A 12,883-nucleotide genomic window follows, 5' to 3' on the forward strand; every position below is an offset into this window, starting at 1 on the left:
TTTTAAGCAATGGGTTAACACAGTCCTTGGTTAAGGGTGTTACTTTATTTCTATAGTCCACATTGCTCCAGAAAGCATTCTTACATATATGCACAAGGAAGGCACTTCTACAGATCCTACAGATGAAATTTTAAGACATGGGGATGTCAGCATCATTTGTTTTGTTTCGCACTCAGATGTGGGATAGGAGAACATGTGTTTTACATACCAATGGTTCATTCCACACAAAGTTGGAAAGCAGATGTCCACCCCAGGGTATCAGCATAAGCATAACTTTTGCCTGTTTGCTGTGCTGTTACAGGATAAGTGGCTCTTTTTTCTTCCTCTTTCCAGCTTTCATGTGAGATTTTCCTTCCCTGTTTTGGCCTCTCCAGCCCTGGCTTTGACAGTGGTCAGCAGCCTCTTTCTGAACAGCTTGATCGTGTTTTATTTTCTTTTGCTGTCATGATTATCTTCCACTATAAAATTCTTCACAGACTAGAAGTTGATCTGGAACTTCCAATGCAGCCAGCTTGGCTTTCCAAGTTTCTTCAGCTATAATAAACAAGAGAGTTCCAGTTCTTCACTTTGATGCTTCATGAAGACTTGGCCACCGTGAGATGGTTTCCCTTCCCAGTAGATTCTAAGGTCGTGGGAACTGGGGTCCCTTTGCAAATACTCCACTGACAGACATCTGTTTTGCTACTAACTTATCAAGTTTGTGTTTCTTCTTAAATGCTTAACTTCTGGTATCTACACTGCTGTGTGGAATTGAACTTCTTGCATGTTCGTGGGAGCACGTATGAGAGAAATTTCAAATTATCCTTTACGAGAAAAGTTTTTTCTGTAGCTTTACATAGGTGCAGCTTGCCTACCTTTTTATTTGCCTCCCAAATCTAGTTCAGATGCTCCTTAAGTGGTTTGTTGTTGTTTTCTTCTCATATAGGGAAAAAAAATACTCCTGAAAACTGTACTTTTTTAATAGACTAATAAATCACTGCGAAATAAGTACATAAATGGACTTGCAATATCAAGTTGCCTGGAGATGTTGTCTTTTACTCCAGAAGCATCTTAATGTACTTCAAAATGACTCAAAGGCTTTTATTACAAATTGAAAAATCAGAACTTAATGACCCCATAGTTGTTGGCTGGGTTTTTTGTTTTGTTTCTGGCCTGGGTTTTTGTTGGTTTTTTTGGGTTGTTGTTTGGTTTTTTGGTTTTTTTTTTTTTTTGGTCTCACAAACAACAGCAATTATCTAAGCAGTTTTCCATGTCCACAATATATGTTAAGAATACAATAAGGAGAAATATGCCTCTTCTGTCTGTGATGAGCTCTTATTGCAAAGTGAAGGTTTAATTTAATGTATTTTTGTCATGCAAATAACTGGAGATTGTGGATTATTTTCAATGTAACACTAGTACTTGTTGGATAGGTTTTTAAATCCAGACTTCCACCTGTACAGCAGTGCCCTACCTTCCCCTTCCATACCCATTGGTACCTGCATGCTACCGGAGCCTGTCTCTTCTGGGAGATAATGACTACCAGCAGGATTTATGCATCTCAATTCAGGATGAGCTGGAATCAATGGGACAATCCAATTCCCTTTTACCCACTGTGGTTATTTTTCTTTACACATGTACTTTAAGAGGGCTAATTAGTGGCTTTAAGCTTGTGCGGCAACCCAGACATGATCTCAGCTGCCCAAGTGGACCATGTTCTTTCTTTCAGTCCCTGTTCTCAGAGGTGCGCACGTGGGTTTAGAGTTGTCATCGCATCAGCCCTTCCCGTGTCCTGTTCTTCACTCAGACAAGATTTGAGTCTTGTCAAGAGGAGGAAAATGGTGTTGGACAGTACAAACCAATGGGCTAACCAGCAACAGTGTGCAGGTTTTCAGTGTACTGTAATGTCCTGATGTTTTGTTTCTTTTACTAGGATAGAAGGGATTTTTTTTATTGGAGAATGGCAGAAGAATTCATCTTTTTCTTTTTTTTTTGTTATACCCCTGGCTTACAGATGATTTTATGGAGGGAACATTGCTAGAGCAGAGCTGAATTGTCGTAGCTGAGACAGGTCCCCTCTTTCTGTCGTAGAAGACCTCCAAGCTGCAAGGATTCCTGGTCTCTCCATCTGCCTCTGTGAACTGGGAAGAGCATTGCCTGTGTCACAGAGCCCCCAGGAATGTTGTTTGCAAGGCAGAGGTTCCTCAGATGTGCAGCATGGCTGTGCCGTTGTTCTCTATTGCAATCCTGACCTCCTATGGTTTCTGGCATTTGTTTTGCCTTCTGGACCCTTTCCAGTTGCACTTGTTTACTGACCTAAAATTTTCCCTAGTTTGCAAAGTAATGAGAAACAAGATTAATACAAAGAAAACATGTTTTCATTAGAATTTAAGTGTCTTCCACTGATAGCTTTGCTTGATATCTCAGGCTTAGTTCAAAGTCAGGCTTTTTTGGGATTGTTGGCAGCAGGGGCTTGAGCCAAGATCCACAACAAAGCAGTCCTGAGTTTTATTTAGGTGCCTGATTTCCCAGAGATTACAGAAGGAGGGTAGGTCTGTGCATACCTTTGTGGAGCTTGGCCTTGAGGCCTAGACAAGGGGGTGGCAGGAAAACCTGTCCTGCTCTAATCCAGTTTGAAAACTGTTTAAATGCAACATAAACCCCCCTTCTCCCTCCAAATCCTACAAAGGTGAGAGGGGAGGAAAGCCTGTGGCATTTCCCCCATCCCTGCACTGGCAGGGGTTTGCTACCTGATGTCTGCCTGGAAGCAGATGGGCTTTGGTGGGGCAAGGAGATACCTTGGTTCATGGCTTATTAACAGAGCCAAGGATTTCTAGATTAGCAAGAGTTTTTGCTGAGAGAGAGGTGTTTTGCTTTGTTTTATAGTGGCTGCATGAACCTGAAGAATGGCATAAGCTTTCAGTGAATTTCAATCAATTCTTACGCAGCGCAAATAGGGCATAGCCCTGATTTCCCCTTTGCTCCCATCCCTCACAGAGCCTGGCACTCTCCTCCTGCCTGGAGTTAGCCGGATTTTTGTGTATGTGCAGGTGAAATCAACTCTTCCCAAACTTTCGCCCTGAGAACCTCTCTCTCCCTCTGCAAAAGTCATCAGCTAATCAGTGCTGTGGCCCATCAAACGCTTCATAATTACGTTGTAGGACTGCTGTGTGGGAAGCTATGCACTGACACAATGTTGCATCTCTCAAGATGTAAGAGTGAAGGATAAAAGGGAGAAGCAGGACTTTTAATAGAAACATTAGTCATAGTTAAATTGCAGTGCCATGTCGCTGCGCTGTTAGCTTATTTGCGTCTCTAAAAATACCCTCTAGTGGCTTGGTTATTCATGCTGTGTGCTGGTAGAGAAAGGAGAGTTGGGTTCTGGAAAAAACTTTGTCAGTCTTCAGCAGAGCCCTGGCCCCGGCACGCTGGCGTGGAGGGGAAGGAGCCCGCGGGGCCCAGGTGTGTCACTGCACAAGGGTCTCCTGGCCTCCGTCTCTCGTTTGTGCCAGGATGGTGGTGGCAAGTGAAGAGAAAGGGTTTGTTTCAGTGTCCTCTGGACTTCTCCTGGTGCTGCTGCAGCACAAGGAGGCCTCATGCGATGCCGAGCGGTGACACCTGCTGCTAAGGGCTCCTGGTTGGTCTCCGCTTTAATCCAGACTATGTTCCTACCTAGATCATGGTGCAGCACCTAAAGCAAAGCACGGTGGAGGCCTGCAGTCAGAAAGCAATTAGAAGAAAGCTTCTGGCTCTGCTAATAATGAATCACGGGGACAGTCTGTCTGGGGGAGCTCTGTGATCACCCTCTCCAGAGGTTATTTTTAGCCCTACATGTCTGCGGTGCCGGGTGCCATAGACCAGACAAGGCCAGCTGGTTTCTCCAGCACCTTCCACCAAGGCTCCGACAGATCACAAGACTGACCTGGACTTTTTAACAGTCTATTTCTGAAATGGCACCAGAAAGTGCTGCAATATGCCTTCATGATCAAAGGGATATGATGTGTACTTTTTTTTTCATTTCTGCTTTTTAAAATTTTTGATCCAATAGTTTACAGGCTCAAGCTCCTGGCTGTTTAACTGAGAGATAGCTCGTGGTTTGCTTTTTATGACAGGATGAGCACAGGCCTGCAAGCCATGCTGTCTTGGTTCAGGAGCCATCATCACCATTAGGGAGGACTAAGTAGATCTGGTGAGCCAGCCAGGCCTGCTGCTGTGAGGCGCTCACGTTCCTGCTCGCCCTTCTCCTGGAGCCACCATCCCCCATCACCGGTCTCTAACCCCTGTGCAGACTGAAGGATGCAGGTTGTAATCTGTAAAACAAGCAATGAATTTACATTTTTATTGAATCTTTTCTCTTTTTTTCTTTTTCCACATCCAGCTTTTCCCACCTCCACTCCAGACTCTTTCTAAGAAGATTGTACAGTCCAGGACCAATAGTACCTTAGTTGGAGTCTTTGCCATTATCCTGGTTTTTCTATCTGCCTTTGTCAACATGGTATGTGCATTATTTCCTTTCAACTGACTAAGTTCTGCATAATTTTTGTATTGGCACTCTACAGCATCCTAACCCTTACAACCACTGGGTTTAATGTAATCCTGCCTAAAGATTACAGTACCTGTCATCAGTTCCTTTTTGCCTTTTGGGCACAGAAAAGAAACAGGAGCCTGACAGCTGCATCTCTATAGCACATTATATGCCTGGCACTGATTTCTGCCCCTGTTCTCTCCTGATTCTTTAAATGCTTCTGGTTCAGGTATATAAGCCAAGCCTGGAGCATACCCCTGTGTACCAGCCAGCACGAGGCTGATGCATCATTTAGCTTCCACAGCACTGAGTGGGTCTTAAGTGTTGTGTGGGCTTTCTGCCGGCATCTGCACGGTGCTGATCCTGCTCCGAGTGCAGTAATCACCCAGCAGTGGCTGTGGAGACTTTGCTTGGAGTTGCACTTTTGGGACCAGGGTGGTCTAACTTCACATCCAAACACCACCGTGTATTTCAGGCTCAGAGAGAGACAGGATTGTTCTCTAGGACCCTGTGGCTGCTGGTTTCTCACTTGCACAAATGGCTTGAAGGTTGAATGTATTTTAAAGAAACCACTTGAATATTCTTTACCCTGCATAGGTCTATCTCACTTTTTAAGCTGGGGGTGAAGGAGATGGGAAAGAGAGATGGTCCTGGGGTCAAAGCCTTGAGCTTGGAGGTAGCTACAAAGATTTCACATGGCCCTGTGCTTCTCTCAGTTATGGCCTCGCTGACCTCCACTGGCACGAAGAGGCTTAAACACCTGAAAATCAGACCGCTACTTGCTCTTGCCTCAGCTTCCCTATATGCAAAGTGGAGATGTAGGAGCAGTTTTATGTTCTGTTGAGGTACTTGAATGGGAGACATTGGCTCACTGACACCCTACCACCTTCCCCCATAGTCACCTGCAAAGAGCTGCTGGTGTGGGTTACTGAGCACCACGCAGAAATTAGAGCTTTATTTTTCTGCATAATGTGTGATTCTTTGCATTCATGAACTGTTTAATGTAAAAATTAGCAAGATGAACAAACAGAGAAGCACTTGGAGGTCAGAATGAGCCTCTGCTGCTTCCTCAGCGCAATGTAGCACATCAGCCTTGTCACTACAGTCCTCCCTGTAGAAGGATCCACAGCAGAGGCTTTAGAGACAGCAGGGGAAAGTTATCAGTTCAGAAATTCCCATCAGCAGAAACAGACCAACACGAGGACCTTATCACAGACAGCAGGATATCTTTGTATGTGTGTATCTACAGCCCGTCTACCTGCAGATGTTCAGACATAAAGTTGTGCGTGAGGTTGAGCATGAAACTAGCTTTCTAGAGTGCACAGCCTAGATTTTATTAATTAATATTTTGGGGGAGAGAAAACATAGCCATTTTACATGCAGTAAAATATAAGCTGGCGATTTCATTTTGCACATTGCTTAATTTTCTTGCTACAGCCATTTCTAAGGGGCTTTTTAGTTGATGCAAACTATTTGATTTTCTTCTCCTTGTATATACCTTTAATACCATCTTTTTTCTCCAGTTCATGTGCAGCACTGTGAATCTTGCCAGCTGCATGGCTGCAGAATACAACATCACTCCTGACCGGGTGGACATATGCCTTATCAGCAACCTGACTTCCAACTACAGCCTGGGCACCTTGCAGGGATTCTGTGACAGTCCTTTGCCCAACTGCAACTTTCCAGAGGTATTGCTTGAAAAAAATGGGTGGCAGGGGTTGGTCTGAGAAGGGGCTGCAAAGCCTGTTGGAAAAATCTCGGTGTTTCAGAGCAAAGAAGGTTGTGCCTGACTGACGTTATAGGACTGACACAGGCTACTACGCACAAACTGAAGTGTCTAAAGCTATTATCATGAGTCCACATTAATGTTTAAGTTCCCTTAGGGCTGAATAATCAGAAGGCTTTTATAACTGTTAGATCCTGGCTGCAGCAGGAGAAACAGCCTTTCTCCATGAAGCCATTGATGGCATGCAGAGCTGCAAGTCATCTCAAATGACTTTGTGGGTGCTCAGTGTTACTTGAAAATCATTTCACTGAAATCAGTGTCTGGTCATAGATTTAACCCTTCCTTCTATTGTTTTATGTCCAGATGAAAAACTTTGCTTGCATCTTTTTTTCTCTAGGTATAGTAGATTCTGGCATCAAGCAGGTTAGCAGCCCTGATAGTGGTCTGCTTCAATTTGTAAATGCAAATCCTACCTCCTCAGTACAATTTGTTTGAGAAAAATGCTTCTAATGGGAAAAAAAAAAAAAAAAAGTTTTGCACACTGGTAGAATACTTTGCCAAAATATCATCTTTTTGCAGAGTTATTCAAGAAATTTCTGTGAGTTTATAGGTCACAGGCACTACATATGTTGTCTACTGGAATTGAAAAGGAAAAGTAATCTGTCTAAGATGGGGGCAGAATTTATGTGAAGGTCGTCTGTGTTTACAGGGACCTGACAGATTTATGGCTGTTCTGTTACTATCCAGATGTCCAAGGTGCTGTTGAAAGCCCTGATATCTCACTAAACCTATTTCCATTTAACCTAACAGGAATATGGTCCTTACGTGATTCTGTGACTTTGAACCCTTCAAAGGTTCTTAGCATGTCCTCAGAAAGACCCAGGAGGAAAATCTGAACTAGAAACAATCTGTGCCCATCATGAGGTTGTCAGGAGTGCTGGTTCAGTACAGAGAAGGATTTTGAGCAATGAGGAACAACCATTTTGCATGTTGAGAAGGCTGTGGCACCTTGAACCAGGCCCTGTGGCTGACTAGTGAGGAGTCCCTCCCCTGCACTCTGCAGGGCAGATGTTGGATTTGGTACAGGCTCCGTCTGTCGCTCCCAGGGAGCTCTCAGGAGATGATGGGATCCTATCCCTCAGCCACAGGGAACATCCACTCATTTTCTAGAAACTGAAGAGTGAAGTTACAAACTGTGCAGGTTATTTTCTCAAATTTGATATATCAGTGATGAACTATTAATAAATGAGCTCAGAACATGGCCATGTTTCTACTTCAAGTAGGGCTTGCTTTTAACTGAAAGGTTGGATTGCCTCAGGCATCTGATACAGTGTTTTTGCTAGAAATAGGCCTGTCCGGAGAGAGTGGAAGTTTAAAGCTTCACAGATTTGATAGCAGGAAGGTGGTGAGCTGGATAACATGCCTATCTTTGTTGCGCATCCATGCTAGCTTTCCCAGGAACCGTAAATGGCACTTGCAGTCTGCAATTGCATTTGAAAGCCCGGCCAGGCTGAACATTAAACTCTCAGATGAAGCAAGGTCATGGAGGCTACCCCACCACCAGCTGTGGCAGAGGGCTCCACTGCCACATGTGCACACACTTCTGCAACCGCTGACAGAAGAAAATTATCATGGTGTTGGGCATCAGTAGAAGTTTGTCCAGCCCACATCTTGCTGATGGATTCAGCGTGTCACATCAGCAGGGACGATACTTTCCAGTTGGCATCAAGTGGGTGTCTGTCCTGGTGGTGTGAATCGCTACTGCCTTGGTCCTGTGTAACGTGCAGATATGCAAATTCGAGACCAGAATTTGACCTGAAAGCACAAAGTTTTCCAGCATAACAGGATGATGCTTTCTGCTAATTCAGTAACTGTGTCCACAGCAAACCTACATCACAACCTGGGATATACAGCTGTGAGCCATATGCATCTTGAGTGTAAAGCAAATAATGCCTGATAAAGAATGCTTTTCCCTCCGTCAGTTCAGTTTTAGCACTTCAATCCCCTGTAGCATGGGAAGATCACACAGGCAGCCCCAGGTTTATATGTTCAGTCAGCCCAACTACATAACTCCCAATCCCTTTCTATCCCTCTGTTTAGTTTCCTTTGTTTTCAGTTTTGATTTACCCAGCTGACATTCATCTCTCTTCTGTTTTTTATCCCCTTTTTGTCTTTATACAGTACTTTACCTACAGTGTCTTATTGAGTCTCCTGGCCTGCTCTGTGTTCCTTCAGATCAGCTGTATTGGAAAACTGATCCTTATGTTAATCATTGAATTTATATATGTTCTCATTGTGGAAGTGCCAGGGGTCAACCTTTTTGACAATGCAGATCTCCTGGTTACAGCTAACACCTAGTAAGTGCCTTTCACTTCTGAAATCTTCACCTAATCTCTTTCACCCAATGATTTCAGTGTGGGGTTAGGTGGACGGGAGCACCGAGGCTGTGGTGCAAGCAAGGGATGTGCACGACACCAGAGAGGGCATGGCTGTGGCTTAAAGGCTTTGTCAGTGCTCCTCTCCACCTCTGAAGAGAAGGAAAGCACAGGTCTCCTTAAGATCTTCTTAATCTGGAACTTGACTAATGAACTATCTATTAATAACAAAATATAACTGGAATCAGAGTGGATCTGTATTTCTTTTTCTTCCAGAAACGGGGAGCTGCAGTTAGTCTCACTTCTTCTGGCGTTACACTCCCAATATAGATATGTCTTTTCTCAAAAAAGAAAAAAAAAGCATCTATGACAAACTTGAGCTGGCTCAGGGATGTGATAATGAACCTCTGAGATGTTCAGACATCTGGTATATCACGCCCAGGTTGGAATGGTGGCGTTTGAAGTTTGGCTAGTGATCTCCTGACAGTGGCTGTTGGACACGTGTCCACATTTGGAAAGCCAGTGTAACAGCTGGTCTCAGCGCAGTTCCCAGCAGAGGGGCCTGGGCTAAGTGGGAACAGACAGTTCCCCTTTTACTTACAAAAGGTAGTTTGTCATTACCAGGTCACACATTAATCATGATGGCAACCTCCTTCCATTGGCATGGTTACCCCTCTCCTGAAGGTCATGCCAGGCGGGAAATTTGGCACATCTGCAAACCCGCCCTCCTCCACGGGTTTCATTTCTCACTGGGAGTTGTGGTGGTGTGTTAACTACTTGTTTTGATGATTTCCCTTTGTTGGCAACAATTGTATTTGAAGGTGAGTCAATAAAATCATAGTGTCTAAAGGTGAACATGATGCCTAGGATGTGTAATAAGGAAGGTTGCTTGTAAGACATGAGAAGTAGACTTTTGCTTTACCCGGGAGTGGGAAGGCCTAACCTGGAATATGTTTTCCAGTTTGGGGCAAGAGGGTGGTTCATGGTAATGGAGAGTCCAGAGCAGCAAAGAACAATCAGCTGTGGTGGACAGGAGGGTGGCTAAGAAGATTCCCATGGTCCTTGCCACTGCTGTCTTGTATGCTATGAAACAGCTTGTGTAGTTGCTTTAAGCCAGATGCACCTGTTTACTTATGCCCTTCACATAAATATTCCATGATTTTAGCATTCTTGTGTGCCTGGCAATAATTAACGTAGGTACGGCTTTTACTGCCATTGGCAGTAATCACTTAAATTATTTTGTTAGCTCAAGCAAATGAAATAATGTAGGAAAGCCCATGGAGCTTTCGGGGGAGTATGGGGAGAATGAGTTTTCCCTCGTTTTTTTTCAGATGTTTTGTATTCCAATAGCAGAAACTATTTAGCATTTTCTAACACAATTAGAGAAATAAAAGCATTTTATATCCCAAATATCATTTCATTCTTGTAAGTCAAGTACTAAGTGAAATTACAGCACTTAAAAGTATAATTTACATCACTTCACAATCAAAATGTTGGCAATAAAGTGGAGAAGGTCAGCATTTTTTCCCAGAAATAGCTTTCTAGCTTTCTGTGATGCCATATTACCTCTCACTAGATGGTATTTGTTTTGTCCGAAGAGCTCCATGGACAGCTATTTGGTGTCCCAGTGTCTGGCAGTCTGTTTGTGTGTTGTGGGAAATGGGAGCTCAGCATGTAGCACATAGTTCAGAGATGTACCTTATTGTCCAACTGATACTAAAAAAAAAACAATCATGACCTCATACTACTTTAATTGGGTGCCTGTTGTAGCCACATAATTACTGTCTGCTCTGCAGCCATTATGGTACTCTGACTAATTAGAAGTGATGCAGATGTCACTTCACACTTCTGTGTACAAACCAACCCAGCATGCAAGCAACCGAAAGGCTGATTATAGCATGCTGGGAGTCGCTAGACTCGACTGCAGCAACGCACCAGCGTGGGGATACACGAAGTATAACTGGATGGATAGAGCTACTATCGTATTACCTTTACCCTATGCAGAAAATAAAACTCATGCATTGGTTTTAAAGATGTGATGGACCAATGTGATCTCGCAAGTTGAGTTCCTGCAGAGTGGACCCCAAGAGGCTTTGCCCAGTGATTTGTTCATCAAGCCCATTGTTTCTGTTGGAGATGTGGTTTGTGATTTAGAGGGCTGTCTGACCTTGGCATCGTGGCTGCGAGAAGAGATGCGCTCCTGTCCTGTGGGAGCTGTCCCCAACATGAACCACCGTTTCTGCTAGAAATGTGCACTTAACTTGACCAGGAGTGTATTTAGCAAGCTTGTCTCTGTGTTACCTTCCAGAGCCATCTGCTACTGGAAATGTCTGTCCCATGGCGGAGCAACCTACCAATGCAACACCGTTACTGCTTGCATTGGGCATTTTCACTTATCCAAAGTGTTACTGTAAAAACTGGGTTTCCTGCATTTCATAGTCTCTGCTGAGGATTTCAGAGCAAGTGTAATCCCACAGTGAGGTGCAGCCCCAGCACAGAGGGTCAGATCTGCCATGCTCCCATCATAAGCAGAGTGATAATGGGGGGCAGTCAGTCATGCCTGGCCAGGTGATCATTTAGGGGAGTAGGGAAATTCATGCTGTATGTGGGAAATGTCTCCAACTCCAACTAGAGCCAGTCTTTGGTGTGGGAGCTGCTGTCACCACGGCTCCCAAACTGGGTCCAGGTACAAGAACACATGTTCAGTGCTGGAGCTGGCCAAGAGGCCTCACAGTAGATGTGTGCTAGACAACAGTAGGTTGCAAAATCCAGAGGAAATTCCATGCTCAGAGCTGCAGAAAATATCCTGGAACAAACGAGCTTAGAGAGTCACTATGCTTTTATTATTTAATTTTATGCCCAGCTAGACACCCTTGGCTATTTTGATTTTGATTATTTGTATCTTTGATTTTGTAGCAAGAGTTTCCCCCTCAGCCCCAGAAAACTGTGACCTGAAGCTCTCAGCACAGCTGTGAGATCCTCAGGATAAAGATTTATCATGTTAGTAGCCTGCAGAGCTGTAATTGCATCAATGACGCTATAGTTATTTTACCACTCATCTCTTTCTTTCCATTTAAATAGTGTTTTAAAAGATCCACGTACATGGTTCTCAGTCACCTAATATTCCACCCACAAGTGAGAAGAAATCCAGCAGTATTAAGCAATCAGTCAGGAAACCTACCAGAAAGCTCTTTTCCACCCTTTCACTGTACAAAAAGCACATCCCTGCATCTTCTCCAGCAGCTCTGCTTCAGACGAGTACTTTGCAGTGCTGTGAACAGTAAAAGCAATCGGCACAAGGGTTTCTTTAGTGTGCCCATGTGCAGCACCTATAGCTGGGCACAGCACCGGCCATGAACAGCCTGCAAGGGAGTAGTGCTGGAGTTAGAGGAATTAAACACAGGTCGGCATTACAATAAATAGGAAAGAGAGGAGCTATCCCTCACAAGATATTAGCCCAAAGCTGCCTTCTTTAGATCAAATTTTCCAGTCTGACCTAAAGAAGGAGTGATGGATGCACAAGCATTTGCTAAGCATCCCACACTGACATTAAAATCCTTAATGATTCTCTGACTCTTAATGCTTCTTAGATATTTTAACCACATTAACCATGTTGCACCATCACTCTAGATCTTTGAGTGTAGCTCTGTCAACCTTTTTTCTGTCCCCCTTTGCTTCCCCCTGCCAATCTTCTTGTAATTTTGTGCTTTAAAAGGACCACAGCCCCACACAGTGTTAGAGAAGCCACATTGCAGAGGTGCTGGTGAATAATGTACAGAGGAGGAGTGAGTGCTGGAGGGAGCAAAACACGCTACTAACCTTGTGTTTGTGGTTTTTTTCCAGCGTGTCTGCAAATGCAACGTTACCATGGTGAGTCACCTTGGCATGAAATATTTGTATGGGTTTTTGTTGGTAGGCATTTTCTGTTCACGAGGTGCAGCGTCAGCACATCAACTCACCAGCAGTGTCTGCTATTTGACTACACATTGCTGTGAGCTGGTGCAACACAGTGCAAATGCCCCAAGCAGCCCAAGTGTTGCCATTTTGTATGTAGAGCTACTCTCAGATCATCCTCTTTCTTGTGGGACTTATGTCAACTTGCTTTGTAGAGCATCTCATTGAGCTCACTTGTCAGAGGTTTTATCAAAATATTTTCATACTGTATAATTCTGTAATTCAGGTTTATGCTTCTATTTGCTTGTTTGTCAGAAGGGATGGGAATGTGTCTTAGTGCTCTTTTCGGCATATAGAATATTTCCAAAACGAAGGCCATTAAGA

The 12,883-nt window shown here is 44.0% G+C and overlaps 1 protein-coding gene across 2 annotated transcripts in view; it reads left to right on the plus strand.

The window, feature by feature from the left end:
* Positions 1–12,883, plus strand: part of ADCY5 (adenylate cyclase 5) — a 210,858-nt gene that overhangs the window by 190,642 nt on the left and 7,333 nt on the right. For both annotated transcript variants that reach the window (XM_071810813.1, XM_065840449.2), the window contains 4 exons: positions 4,358–4,474; positions 6,028–6,192; positions 8,412–8,587; positions 12,449–12,475. In XM_071810813.1, coding sequence (XP_071666914.1) covers positions 4,358–4,474; positions 6,028–6,192; positions 8,412–8,587; positions 12,449–12,475 — 485 coding nt within the window. The remainder of the gene's footprint in view (positions 1–4,357; positions 4,475–6,027; positions 6,193–8,411; positions 8,588–12,448; positions 12,476–12,883) is intronic.

Source organism: Patagioenas fasciata, chromosome 7 (assembly GCF_037038585.1).
Source record: "Patagioenas fasciata isolate bPatFas1 chromosome 7, bPatFas1.hap1, whole genome shotgun sequence".
Lineage (NCBI taxonomy): Eukaryota > Metazoa > Chordata > Aves > Columbiformes > Columbidae > Patagioenas > Patagioenas fasciata.